At 33.3% G+C, this 12,426-nt stretch overlaps 2 protein-coding genes across 2 annotated transcripts in view; one reads left to right on the forward strand and one right to left on the reverse strand.

Moving 5' to 3' along the window:
* Positions 1–5,885, reverse strand: part of LOC107698092 (guanine nucleotide-binding protein subunit alpha-14-like) — a 14,213-nt gene extending 8,328 nt beyond the window's left edge. The window contains exon 1 of the mRNA XM_016499003.1: positions 5,575–5,885. Within this exon, the coding sequence (XP_016354489.1) occupies positions 5,575–5,695 (121 nt within the window). The 5' untranslated portion in view covers positions 5,696–5,885. The remainder of the gene's footprint in view (positions 1–5,574) is intronic.
* Positions 5,886–8,700: 2,815 nt separating this feature from the next.
* Positions 8,701–12,426, forward strand: part of LOC107698114 (centrosomal protein of 78 kDa-like) — a 20,047-nt gene continuing 16,321 nt past the window's right edge. Inside the window, exons 1-2 of the mRNA XM_016499035.1 lie at positions 8,701–8,802; positions 9,947–10,207. Coding sequence (XP_016354521.1) covers positions 9,952–10,207 — 256 coding nt within the window. The 5' untranslated portion in view covers positions 8,701–8,802; positions 9,947–9,951. The remainder of the gene's footprint in view (positions 8,803–9,946; positions 10,208–12,426) is intronic.

The following is a 12,426-nucleotide window of genomic DNA, read 5'->3' on the forward strand; positions in this document are numbered from 1 at the left end:
TATACACTGTATATATATATAAACAAGGACAATGCCTGAACTGAGTTGCACAGAGTCAAGTCAAAAATGAAATAAAATACTTGAGAAAAATAATACCTATCCTTGCAGTTGTTTCACCCAGCAGAGAGACACAAAAGTCAGACAAGACAGAGGGGTGAAAGAAGAGTTGAGGAGGGGTACGTGTTTCAGTGAGTTTTGTTTAAAGTGCCGTGTGGCAGAATATCTGTCTTGCCCTTGGCCAATACACAGTCACTGAGTGGAGTGAGAGTCCCCACACTAAAGCCATTATTCAAGCCTACTTTGTGTGCTAAAGCAAACACACAACTTCACTAGACACTAACTTACAAATCATATTTAATTTTTCAGAGCCGTGGTATTATGATTTGACAGAATGCAGTCTTTGTATGTATATTTCAAGTCAGATTTAGGGTAAATTGAGACTTCTTAGGTTGATTTATTGACTTTGGCAGAGCATTAACTCTCGAGGTAATGCCTTATAACCACATACTTTGTGAACATACGAAGATTATACATTAATGCCTTCTGCAGTCAGACAATGAGGCATGATATAAATGAGTAAGGTGTGTTTTCTGCTGGAAGTGAACGACTGCTGGCCCCTGTTGTTTGACACTTTTACAGCTGTCTGAGAGAAGTTCACTTCTGGATGGCTCATGTGTAACACACACCGTGTTAGTGGGCACTGCTGTAGTAATCAGACAGTGCTTAGACTCATTGCATAAAATGTTATACGGCTCATTCACAATTCACATTTCCTTCAGTTTTACCAGCTTCAGTACACGTTTTTTTTAGAAGATTATACCTTTATTTAGGGCAAAAATACATTTGTATTTTTCAGCCATTTAACAGAAAAGTTATGGCCAGGGTTTCAAAATTGTCACACAGTAAGTGACAAATGCGAGTAAAATTGTCCGTGCCGACTGCTGCATTAAAGGGAATTTTTGCAGCAATTACATTTATAATATTTAAATTCCAATAAATTAAAATGTAAATCTGAATTACAAAAAATACAAAGAAATTCTGCAACTGAAGAAAAGCTTAGATACTTTGGGTTTAATTAATTTTAACTTAAAATGTATCATCAGACATTCAACAATAAAGCCAATATTTATTTATTTATTTATTTGCAGTCAATCACATTTAAAGGGATAGTTCACCCAAAAATGAAAATTCTGTCATTAGTTACTCACCTTCGTGTCGTTCCAAACCTGTAAGACATTCGTTCATCTTCGGAACACAATTTAAGATATTTTTCTGAATGAAGATGGATTCTGACAGCTCTCTGACCCTTCCATAGACAGCAATGTAATTACCACGATCAAGGTGCAGAAACGTAGCAAGGAGATTGGTAAAATAATCCATGTGACATCAGGGGTTCAACCGTAATTTTACGAAGCTATGAGAATACTTTTTGTGCACAAAGAAAACAAAAATAAAGACTTTATTCAACAATTAATTTCCTCCGCGTCACCCATATAGCACCATTTTGGAGAGTATCACATACATAAACAACGAATGCAACGAATGTACGTGGATATGTTATTTACATTCAGATCAAAGTGTAAACAACGTAAACAGCGTATCCGCGTGACGCTGCTGACACAGAACAGCATACGTTGTTTACGTTCAGGTACATATGTGATACTCTCCAAAATGGCGCTATAGGGTGACGCGGAGGAGATGAATTGTTGAATGAAGTCATTATTTTTGTTTTCTTTGCGCACAAAGAGTATTCTTGTAGCTTCATAAAATTATGGTTGAACCCCTGATGTCACATGGACTATTTTACCAATCTCCTTGTTTCTGAGCCTTGATCGTGTAAGGCTCCTTGCTGACTATGGGAGGGTCAGAGAGCTCTCAGAATTCATCAAAAATATCTTAATTTGTGTTCTGAAGATGAACGTCTTATGGGTTTGGAACGACACAAGGGTGAGCAATTAAAGTGCCCCTATCATGCCATTTTAAGGTTGCTAATATTGTTTTATGAGTCTCCTAAAACAGGTTTACATGCATGCAAGGTCAAAAAACATGTTAGTTTTCTCAAACAATAGATTTAATTTTACCTAATTTCTAAATGATTTGTAAACGATTAGTGCGAAGCAGTTCAAAGAATCAGTCTCTCTAAACCCCTCCTTTCTGTGAGCCCTCACTGCTGTGATTGGTCAGATGGCGCAGTCCTTTGTGATTGGTCCACAACCGTAGAGATTGGCTCTGGATTGGTCTACCGCGTACAGCGCGTGTCGGAAACGAAACGCTCATTGCCATGACGGAATGACAGCCCTGGAGACTTGTCAATATATAGAAAAGTTGGTATCGATTGTACCTTACCAATTTGAGCCGGAGTCTGCTTATGAAACGGTTGAACTGGCTGATCGACAAGAGACTGATTCGCAAGCACGACTGCAGCAGGACGTTTCTCAGTGGTAAGCGTCAAGTATTAACAAGTTTGTGGTAATTATAAGATGTGATAAAACAAATTTACTCTCACAGCGTAGGATACAGCGTCTTCTCGACATGATGTTAACCACATGGAAATGTTACTGTTTATGGGCGGGCAAGTTGGCGACGTAACTTAGAACGTTGGCAGACATTATGCAAATGTGTTACTTCGTGACGTAGAGCCGTAACAGAATAAAGATTCGAATTCCTGACGACTCGTTTAGGCGATGGCTTCACAACTTTGCAGATAGTTTATGTTCACATACAGCTACATGACACTGCATGAAAGGTAATATTCGAAAAGGCATAATAGGGGCACTTTAATGACAGCATTTTCATTTTTGGGTGAACTATCCCTTTAAAATATATTTTGTTATGTAATAATACAAATTTGACTTGTTGGCATATTTATGACAACTAGATTTTCTGAGTTCACTCGGCATCAGCAGGTGAGGCAAAAAAGTTAATTTTGGGTCCAGCTTATGGGAATTCAAATTTGAAATGAAAATTTCTTCTGTGGGCCATTTTCCATTCAACCATTCTCCACTTTGCATGAATTAGCATCTTGAGAATGTCCTAGCGACATTGCGATTTTTTACACAAATGAAAATGACCAGATTTGAATGAGTTCAATCCGAAACCAAGAGTCCTGAGATTGATGTATCAGCTTTATAATAATGTTTAATTGAAAGTCACAGAAATGCATTTCACCATGATGTTTATTCAGCTAAGAGGTTTGCAATGTAGATGATTACAGATTATAAGTTATGATAAAATTATAATAAGTAAACATCTGTTTTATTTAAAAGTCACAGTGACTCAAATGTAATGTCAGTCACTTTCTCATGTGGAAATATATAATATAATGAATTATTTATCAATTATAGAATAAATATACTAATAGTCAAACATTTGGAATAATTAGATTATTCTTTTTTATGTTTTTGAAAGAAGTCTCTTTTTCTTAACAAAGGCTGTGTTTATTTGTAAAAACAGTAATATTGTAAAATATTATTACAATTAAAAACATTTTTTTTCTATTGTTAAATTGAATTTATTCATGTGATGCAGAGCTGAATTTTCACCATCATTACTTCAGTCTGATCATTCAGAAATCATTCTAATATGCTGATTTACTGTTCTAGAAACATTTATTATAAGCAAAAACAAATTTTTGTACATTGATAATAATAGGAACCATTATTATTGATTATTAATTAACTAACAATTAAACATTTTTGATCACGTAAATTAACTTCGGACTTAGTGAGCATTAGAGACTTACAAAAAAAATCATAATTATTCCAAACCTTTGACTTGAAGGGTACATAGTATGCTATGAAATCTAATTTTCTGACGTTTCCAAACAATAGCTTTTGGAAAGTAGTGTGTATTAATGACAATATTTTGTCACAAACATATTGTTTTAAATTACTATGCTGCCATTCAACAAGAACAAATCCTTTTTTTTATTATAAAGGCTAATTGATTTGCACTGGTCACACCTGAAATTACGTCGCTTATTGAGCACAAAAACATCCCAAACACACACACACATGAAAGCACAATGCAAATATTTTGTTTTACATACTGTAAAACATGTCGTCATACAACATTCTCACTTTTGACATTTATAAAGAAAACCAAGTCATTGCTCACCGTTTACAGTTAAAAGGAGTATCGTAAATGTGATGCTTAATTTGACCTTTCCGTTCAGCCTGTCTCGAGGGCCGGCTCTTAATGTGGTCAGTGTAATAATGAATCTACTGGGAGACGGATTCAGTTCACACACTCTGCACATGTGTGTATGAACCAATAGACTGTTACAAGTAAATGACACTCAAACCACACATGCACGCACACATGTGACATACGACAAAGCCTTCTCTCCTGCGTGTGCATCTGCTGTGGTGTTGTTGAGGAAGGGAGTGCTGTTGAGGAAATTTGGTTTAGAGTTCAGTGCAGGATCTGCTTTGCATGCTTTTGCATAGCAAGAACAGAGACAGTGGCGGTGTGGCCAGGAATTGCTGTATAAAACGGTACCCCAGCAGCTAAACCACACATTCATTTCTTTCTGTAAATCCATACACATACAGACCCCTCAAAACATCAAACTGTGTGTCATTATTTAAGTTAGAGCTTTTCTAACTTTTCCACAGTAATTTCAGTGTCTGTACACTTTAGCATAATGTCAAAATACTTATTAAGGAAATGACATGCTTTAAAATAATATACTTAAGTGAGAACTGAACGTGAACTGAATTAGATTCAAATGTAGGCCTATTTTAGTTTAAACTGATATTAAATGCAATTAGTTGAACTTAAGAGTGTTTTTGGTAACACGCATCATTACACGTTACATGTACTTACTATTATAATAACAATACATTATGCATAATTACATGCAAGTAACCCTAAGCCTAATCCTAACCCCAACCATATAGTAAGTACATGTAATTAATTAATATTACTCAGTACTTAAATGTATAATTACACTGTAACAAGGACACCTTAAAATAAAGTGTTACCGTGTTTTGTTTACCAATTTAAGTAAGACTTAAGTACATCTTTATGTAATTTCAATTTCTATTGTGAAATATGCTTAAAATACTGCTGAATTTACTGACAAGCATTTATGTAAAAACTAAAATATACTGAACCTTGCATTGTGATGTATTTAAATATATTTGTAATTACACATTTGTAATGATGACGTTACAATTTAGTACATTTAAAATATATTAACTTTAAATGTAATATTGAATAACACACTACAGTTAAAATTATAATCGAGTACATAACATGCGATTTAGTACTGTATGTAATCAACACATCAAAATAAGCTTCAAAGCAAGGCAATGGATCAAAACATAACGATTTAATATGTGGTTAAAAGTAAAACGTTTAATTTGACATTACAACAAAGTGCACTTTTTAAAAGTGTACTTAAGTGTGTTACGAAACAGTCATGAAAGTCTATTTTCTTTATGTACACTTAAGTGGCCTTTCATTTAGCAATATTACATTACCTGCAAGTACAGTTTTGTCTATCTATCTATTAGTAAAACGTTTTATCTTAACATCTTATTCCACGTGTTTATGAAGCACATGTCTTACCCAGCAGCAGTAGTTTGAGTTCTCTACGCGAGTCTTTCTTGTCTTTCCTCAGTTGTTTGTCTATCTCCTGATTTATCCTCTGCCGTTCCTTCTCCTCCGCAGACATGCAACATCCAGCCATGATCTCTCTCTCTCTCTCTCTCTCTCAGAGCCCCGTCCCGTTTAAAAGAGCACGATCTTCAGCACGCTAGTAGGCTACAGTTTGGATTAGATGTATTTTGTTCTCCTCTGCTCCACACCACAGTCTGAGAGGTCATGAATGGGCTCCTCCTTTAAAAGTCCACCGAACATAATCTCCAGCTATAAAGCAGAACTTCAGTCTGGTTGTGTAACCAGCACTGCTGGTGGAGGAATGACAGAACATCCTCGTGTCAGGGATGAGCGTCTGTGCTGCTCAGTCGCCACACCTTCACCTGCACCAATAGGGAAGTGCTGGGTCCACGGATTTTCCCAGCTAATCCAGATAGATAGATAGATAGATAGATAGATAGATAGATAGATAGACAGATGATAGATGTCTGATGCATAAGAGTCATATGAAGATTTAAAAATATAGAATTCAGTGTATTATATTATATTATATTACATCCTACATTATCAAAAGTTTGTGATTTTTTAGGTCCCTTATTCTCACCAAGGCTATATTTATTTGTTTAGAAATACAGTAAAAAGATTTATATTTTGAAATATTATTAGAATTGAAAATAACTGCTTTCTATTGTAATATACTTTAAAATGTAATTTATTCCTATGATTTTAAGCTGAATTTTCAGCATCAGTCTTCATGCCACGTGATCCTTCAGAAATCGTTATAAGGATTGTTTGACGAACAAAGTTCAAACATTATAAATGTCTTTACTGTCACATTTGATCAATTTAATGCATCCTTACTGAATAAAAGTATTATTTCTTTATTTAAAAAAAAAAACTAATAAAAAAAACATCTTACTGACCCCAAACTTTTCTCGTTGTAATATTTTTTTTCCTCACAAATTTACAGGCATACTTTTCAGCAAGTAAAAATTATGAAGCGCTAAACGATTTATGAACCACTGTTTTGGTCAATAAATATTGAATTTAATAAACTGCAACACAGTCCTTGCTATACAGTACAGATCAGTACATTTTGGTAGATATTATACTTATAATACTTGCTATGTGCAAGAGAAAAACCAAACTTGGATGAAGAAATGAAGCTGGTCATTATTGGTTGCATGTAAAATGAAGAATTTTATAGTATAATTTTTCTAGTGTCAGAGGACGATTTTGGACAAGTTGATCTAGTCATAATCATAATCATAATCATTCATTTCAGACAAGTGCTCAGTCTCAATGCTGAATTTCTTTGCTTTGTTTCTAGAATGGAGTCTAAAATCTTTTTCAATATTATTTTATACATTTTTCATTGATTTATGACGGTAAGATCAGTTCAGTTTGCATTACTGAGAGACATAATCCAATTATAGATTTTATGATGGAACCTAATTTCTATTCTACCATAGATTATATTTAAATGTAAACTGACCCAACTCACATCACAGCATATTGTAATATGAGTGTACAAGACATGGCTTTTCCAAGAGAAGAGAGCGAAGAGTTGTTTCTGATTCAGAGATTATTAGAATATTTAAAATGAAAAAACAAAACAAAAACAAAAACATTTGCTTGGAAAGACTAAAAGGTCAAACCATGCTGGACACAATTAAAGAGAGCTTTCTGCGTAGAAAGATCTGGATTTAGGCAAAACTCTATCCTTTTTGCTTGCTGTAGTCAAAGTAAGCAAGGAAAACATTTGCAACTACTTTCCAAGTAAATACTTGGAAAGTAACTTGAAACTTGGGACTCAGAATACACAGAGAGAGTCAGGGATATGGCATCTTCTTATTTCCATGCTTTTAAATCAACACATTCTCACCAAGAACCAAAACTGCAAAGAACTCAAAAGAAATCAGACATTTTAAGTTGCTGTTCTCTTAAGAAAGACTTTCCGCTGAAGTGAGAGAGAGAGAGCAATAAATAAATAATTGAATTAAATTTCATTATTTCTAATTGTATGATTCCCTCACATTCAATGGTAATGTTAATCAAGGTTTACTGCACCACAAACAGTCAATAGTTATATGGCCATTTGCATTCAACTTTCTACAATAGCACTGTTGTTCTGATGTAACCATGATGATTTCTGAATAACGTGCATTTTACTATCTATAAATGATCAATTTGGACGGATACAGCTGCATCATACTCAAAAGCGAGTTTTTTCCCCCGTCACCGTCCCACCTGTGGGACGTTTGGCGCTCTTTTTTGTTGTTGTCTTTTTTCTCTATCAAATCTTTTAGTAATCATCATAAATCATATATCATTTGAAAGCTTAGAAGCCCAAGATTCATCCTGTGAAAACCATTTCGAAATCAGACATTGCGTTACCATGGAAATGGTGCTTTAAAATCTTTTGGCGGTCTCCTCCCCCTTAGTGGGCGGTGTCGAGTGTCATATTACAAAATGAATTACGGTCTTTTAGAATCAAAAACATATCATTGGAAAGGTCTGAGTCTCAGGATTCCATATTTGGTGGTTATTTTGAGATATAAGTAATATTGACAGAGAAATCTAGACATTTGTGACAGAAAAATGCATTAAAAAAAATTCAATGGAGTTTGGATGGCACCCGGTGGCTGTTTGTGGTAATAACGCCCTAAATAAAATCTCACAGGAACCTCAATTTTTTTCATATCAACTTCAAATTTGGAACATAACTTATTTAGACATAAGGCTATCATTTTATACCAATTTTAGAGTAAAACCTGATATGTAAAATATTTATTATATATCAAATAAAATAAAATGAATATAGTGCATTTTCTTTACAGTAAATTTAAACTACTATAACTTTTTGATACTTAAATTTCAATTAAAGTTGAAATTTAAAAAATTCCACTTTTGCGATAATTTGCAGATTTTCTTCTTTAAAAAGAGACCAACCTTATGTCTGTATTCCAAAGTGTTCATAAATTACAACAATTTAAGTCTATTTTAAAAAACAGTTAAGGGGTTAAGAGACGCTGTGCTAACTCCCGCCCGCAGGTGGCGCTGAGCGCAGAAGCGCAGATGGAGTTTGACGCGCAGAATGAGACGCTGCTTCTCTTTCAAACCGCCGCGGTTTGTTTTGACGCTGGGTGGGTTATCAGTCTCTAGAGTGGCAGCCACGACAACAGCGCTAACAAACAGGTAACAAGCGTTTAACCCATTTAAAGGAAAAGACGAAATCAGCTTTAAACCACTTGCTGTAGCTCAGACAACACCAGATTCCACATAATACAAAAACCTATCAAAGGTAGAAATGCGACGAATATCCTGGCGAAATTAGCTATATACACGTTATTTTGGCGTGTATTTGTATTTCGGTGGGAGTTAAGCCTTCAGCAATCAGGATCTAAAGAGTAAGTGAGAATTGTTTTCTTGTCAGCAGAGACAGGTCTTCTGTATTATAATGTTTCGTTTAGCCGGATGGTTTCATTCTTGAAGTGATTTACAGTAGATTTATTACAACAAAAGACTCCCTGGTGTAACCAGAGGTTAAAGTGGACGCATTCTGCACTCATTTCATTTAATTATATTTTAATTCAACATGATAATTGTTCACTGTCTCTCTGTATTTGTTAATGTACCTGTAAAACAATTGAGTGTTAATAATCTCTTCTATGGTTGGCAAAATAAATGCACATTAGCATACCTTTAAAAAGAGTATTTATTATGCAAATAATACATATTTAAATAATATACTTTTGTGCAAACTGAATTCAAAGAAAATGTATTATACTTTAAATTTATATTAAATACAGGTAGTTACTTAAGGGTGCTTTTTAAACCACTTAAGTACATATTTATATGCAATTTAATAATTACTATTGTTTTCGAAATATGGTTAGATTGTGTTGCTGAAGCATTTATGGTAAACTAAAAAATAAACTTTAATGTCATTTCTGTTGAAATTTGTAGGTCATGCATTTAAATATATGTGTAATTACACATTTGTAATAATTTTGCATTTGCCATTTATTACAATTACATTTATTAACTTTAAATGTAATATTGAATAACACACTAGAGTAAAAAGTATAATCAAGCACATTACATGTGATTTAGTATATTAGTCAGCATATCAAAAAAAGCATGACAAAAGATCATTAAAACCTAATTTAAAATCTACTTAAAGCTCAAATGTTTAATTTGACATTATTACAAAGCGCACTTTGCATTTCCATGCCTTTTTCTAGTACACAATGGTCATAGTTCATGGTTTGTCGCTTATGGGAACCTACAGCTTTTAGATACGACAGCAGATCTTACATTTTTCCATTATTTGTCTTAGGTTGCATGATGCTGGAACCAGCGCAGATCCGTCGGAGAGGTGCTCAGGATTTTGAAGGTTACTATGATCACGTGTGTGTGGCTCAGGGATCAGCTCCTGTCCGTGTGGTGAAAGCCAGCCTGAGTCGGGGGATGTTAGAGTTTAACCCTGATCACATCAGTCTGACGGACTGGACGCCTATCCTGTCAGCCCTGGCCATCAACAAACACCTCCAGCATGTTGCTATGAAGAGCTGCCACCTCACCAGCACTGGAGCTCAAAGTTAGTTAACAGACAAGCGCACAGTATATGGCAAGCCGTTTTAACATTTACTCTATAAACCGCAGTAGTATCTAATTTAACATTACTAGTACTTATTTTTTAAGATACTAGTATATTTTCCATTAAGTACTAGTACTTATTCATTAATAATAGTGCTTATTCTTTAGGTACTATTGTCTTTTGTAAAGTTAATAGAACTTATTCATTAGATACTAGTACTTAATCATTAGATACTAGTACTTATTCATTAGATACTAGTGCTTATTTATTAGGTACTAGTACTTATTCATTAGATACTAGTACTTATTGATTAAATACTAGTACTTATTAGATAATAGTACTTATTTATTAGACACTAGTATTTATTCATTAGATACTAGTACTTATTTCAATAGTGACTAGTAACTATTATATTGTTACTAGTAAAAAAAACATTTTTTTGCCATTGACTTCTATGGGGATCCGTCATTGAGATATCAACTATTCAGTTTTGACTAGTATGTATTCCACTAGTGACTAGTACTTAATTTTTATGTACTAGTAGTTATTCATGAGGTACTAGTACGTATTTTTTAGATACTACTACTCATTTATTAGATACTAGTACCTATTAAATAGACACTAGTACTTATTCATGAGATACTAGTACTTATTATTAGATACTAGTACTTATTTACTTATTTTTTAGATACTAGTACTTATTATTAGATACTAGTACTTATTTTTTTGATACTAGTACTTATTTTTTAGATACTAGTGCTTATTTATTAGAAACTAGTACTCATTCATTAGATACTACCTATTAAATAGATACTAGTACTTATTCAATAGATAATAGTACACATTTATTAGATACTAGTACTTATTCGAAATGTTACTAGTATAATTTTTTATTTTACTAGTACATTTTTTAATTGAACTCTACTGTAGCCATTTGGACTAGTCATAACATAAGACAAGTAAAAAAGCAGATCTGACTAGTAAGATAAGAATTGTTACTAGTAGTAATTACAAAAGATACTAGTGTCTAATAAATAAGTACTAGTACCTAATGAATAACTACTAGTATCTATTAAATAGGTACTAGTATCTAATGAATAAGTACCAGTATCTAAAAAATAAGTACTAGTATCTAATGAATGCTTACTAGTGCTGTTTATAGATTAAATGTTAAAACGGCTTTCCATAGTAGTTATTTTGTTTTCGATATCATCTTTTAATTTCTGACTAGTAAATATTGCAATAGTGACTAGTATCTATTTAAATATTACTAGTAAGCATTCATTAGATACTAGTACTTATTTTTTAGATACTAGTACTTATTCATTATGTACTAGTGCTTATTTATTAGAAACTAGTACTCATTCATTAGATACTAGTACCTATTAAATAGATACTAGTACTTATTCAATAGATACTAGTACACATTTATTAGATACTAGTATTTATTCTAAATGTTACTAGTAAGATTTTTTATTTTACTAGTACATTTTTTAAATGAACTCTACTGTAGCCATTTGGACTAGTCATAACATAAGACGAGTAAAAAAGCAGATCTGACTAGTAAGATAAGAATTGTTACTAGTAGTAATTACAAAAGATACTAGTGTCTAATAAATAAGTACTAGTACCTAATGAATAACTACTAGTATCTATTAAATAGGTACTAGTATCTAATGAATAAGTACCAGTATCTAAAAAATAAGTACTAGTATCTAATGAACGCTTACTAGTAATATTTAGATAGATACTAGTCACTATTGCAATAATTACTAGTCAGAAATTAAAAGATGATATCAAAAACAGAATAACTGTACCGTAATGTTTTAAATTTTTTGGTACCGACTTGGTACCGAAATACCGGGTCTTTTGACAACACTAGTTGGTTGCACCTTATTTTACTGTACGCGCACTTGCATGTACTTACAGTGTACCTACCTAAGAAAGTACTGGTAATATAAGGTAACTACATGGGGTAGGGTTAGGTTTAGGGATAGGTTCAGGGTTAGTACCTAGTTTTTACCTAGTTATTGTAATTACATAGTACATAGTATAAACATGAGTAACAGGACTGTAAAATAAAGTGCTACCGAATTGTTACTAGTAGTAATTACAAAAGATACTAGTGTCTAATAAATAATACTAGTAGGGCTGTGCAATTAATCGCATGCGATTGTCATGCGCATCTCGTCAGTAAAGCCGGTCCCGTGATTAGTAGT

Source organism: Sinocyclocheilus anshuiensis, unplaced genomic scaffold, assembly GCF_001515605.1.
Source record: "Sinocyclocheilus anshuiensis isolate Anshui unplaced genomic scaffold, SAMN03320099.WGS_v1.1 scaffold1163, whole genome shotgun sequence".
Classification (NCBI taxonomy): Eukaryota; Metazoa; Chordata; class Actinopteri; order Cypriniformes; family Cyprinidae; genus Sinocyclocheilus; species Sinocyclocheilus anshuiensis.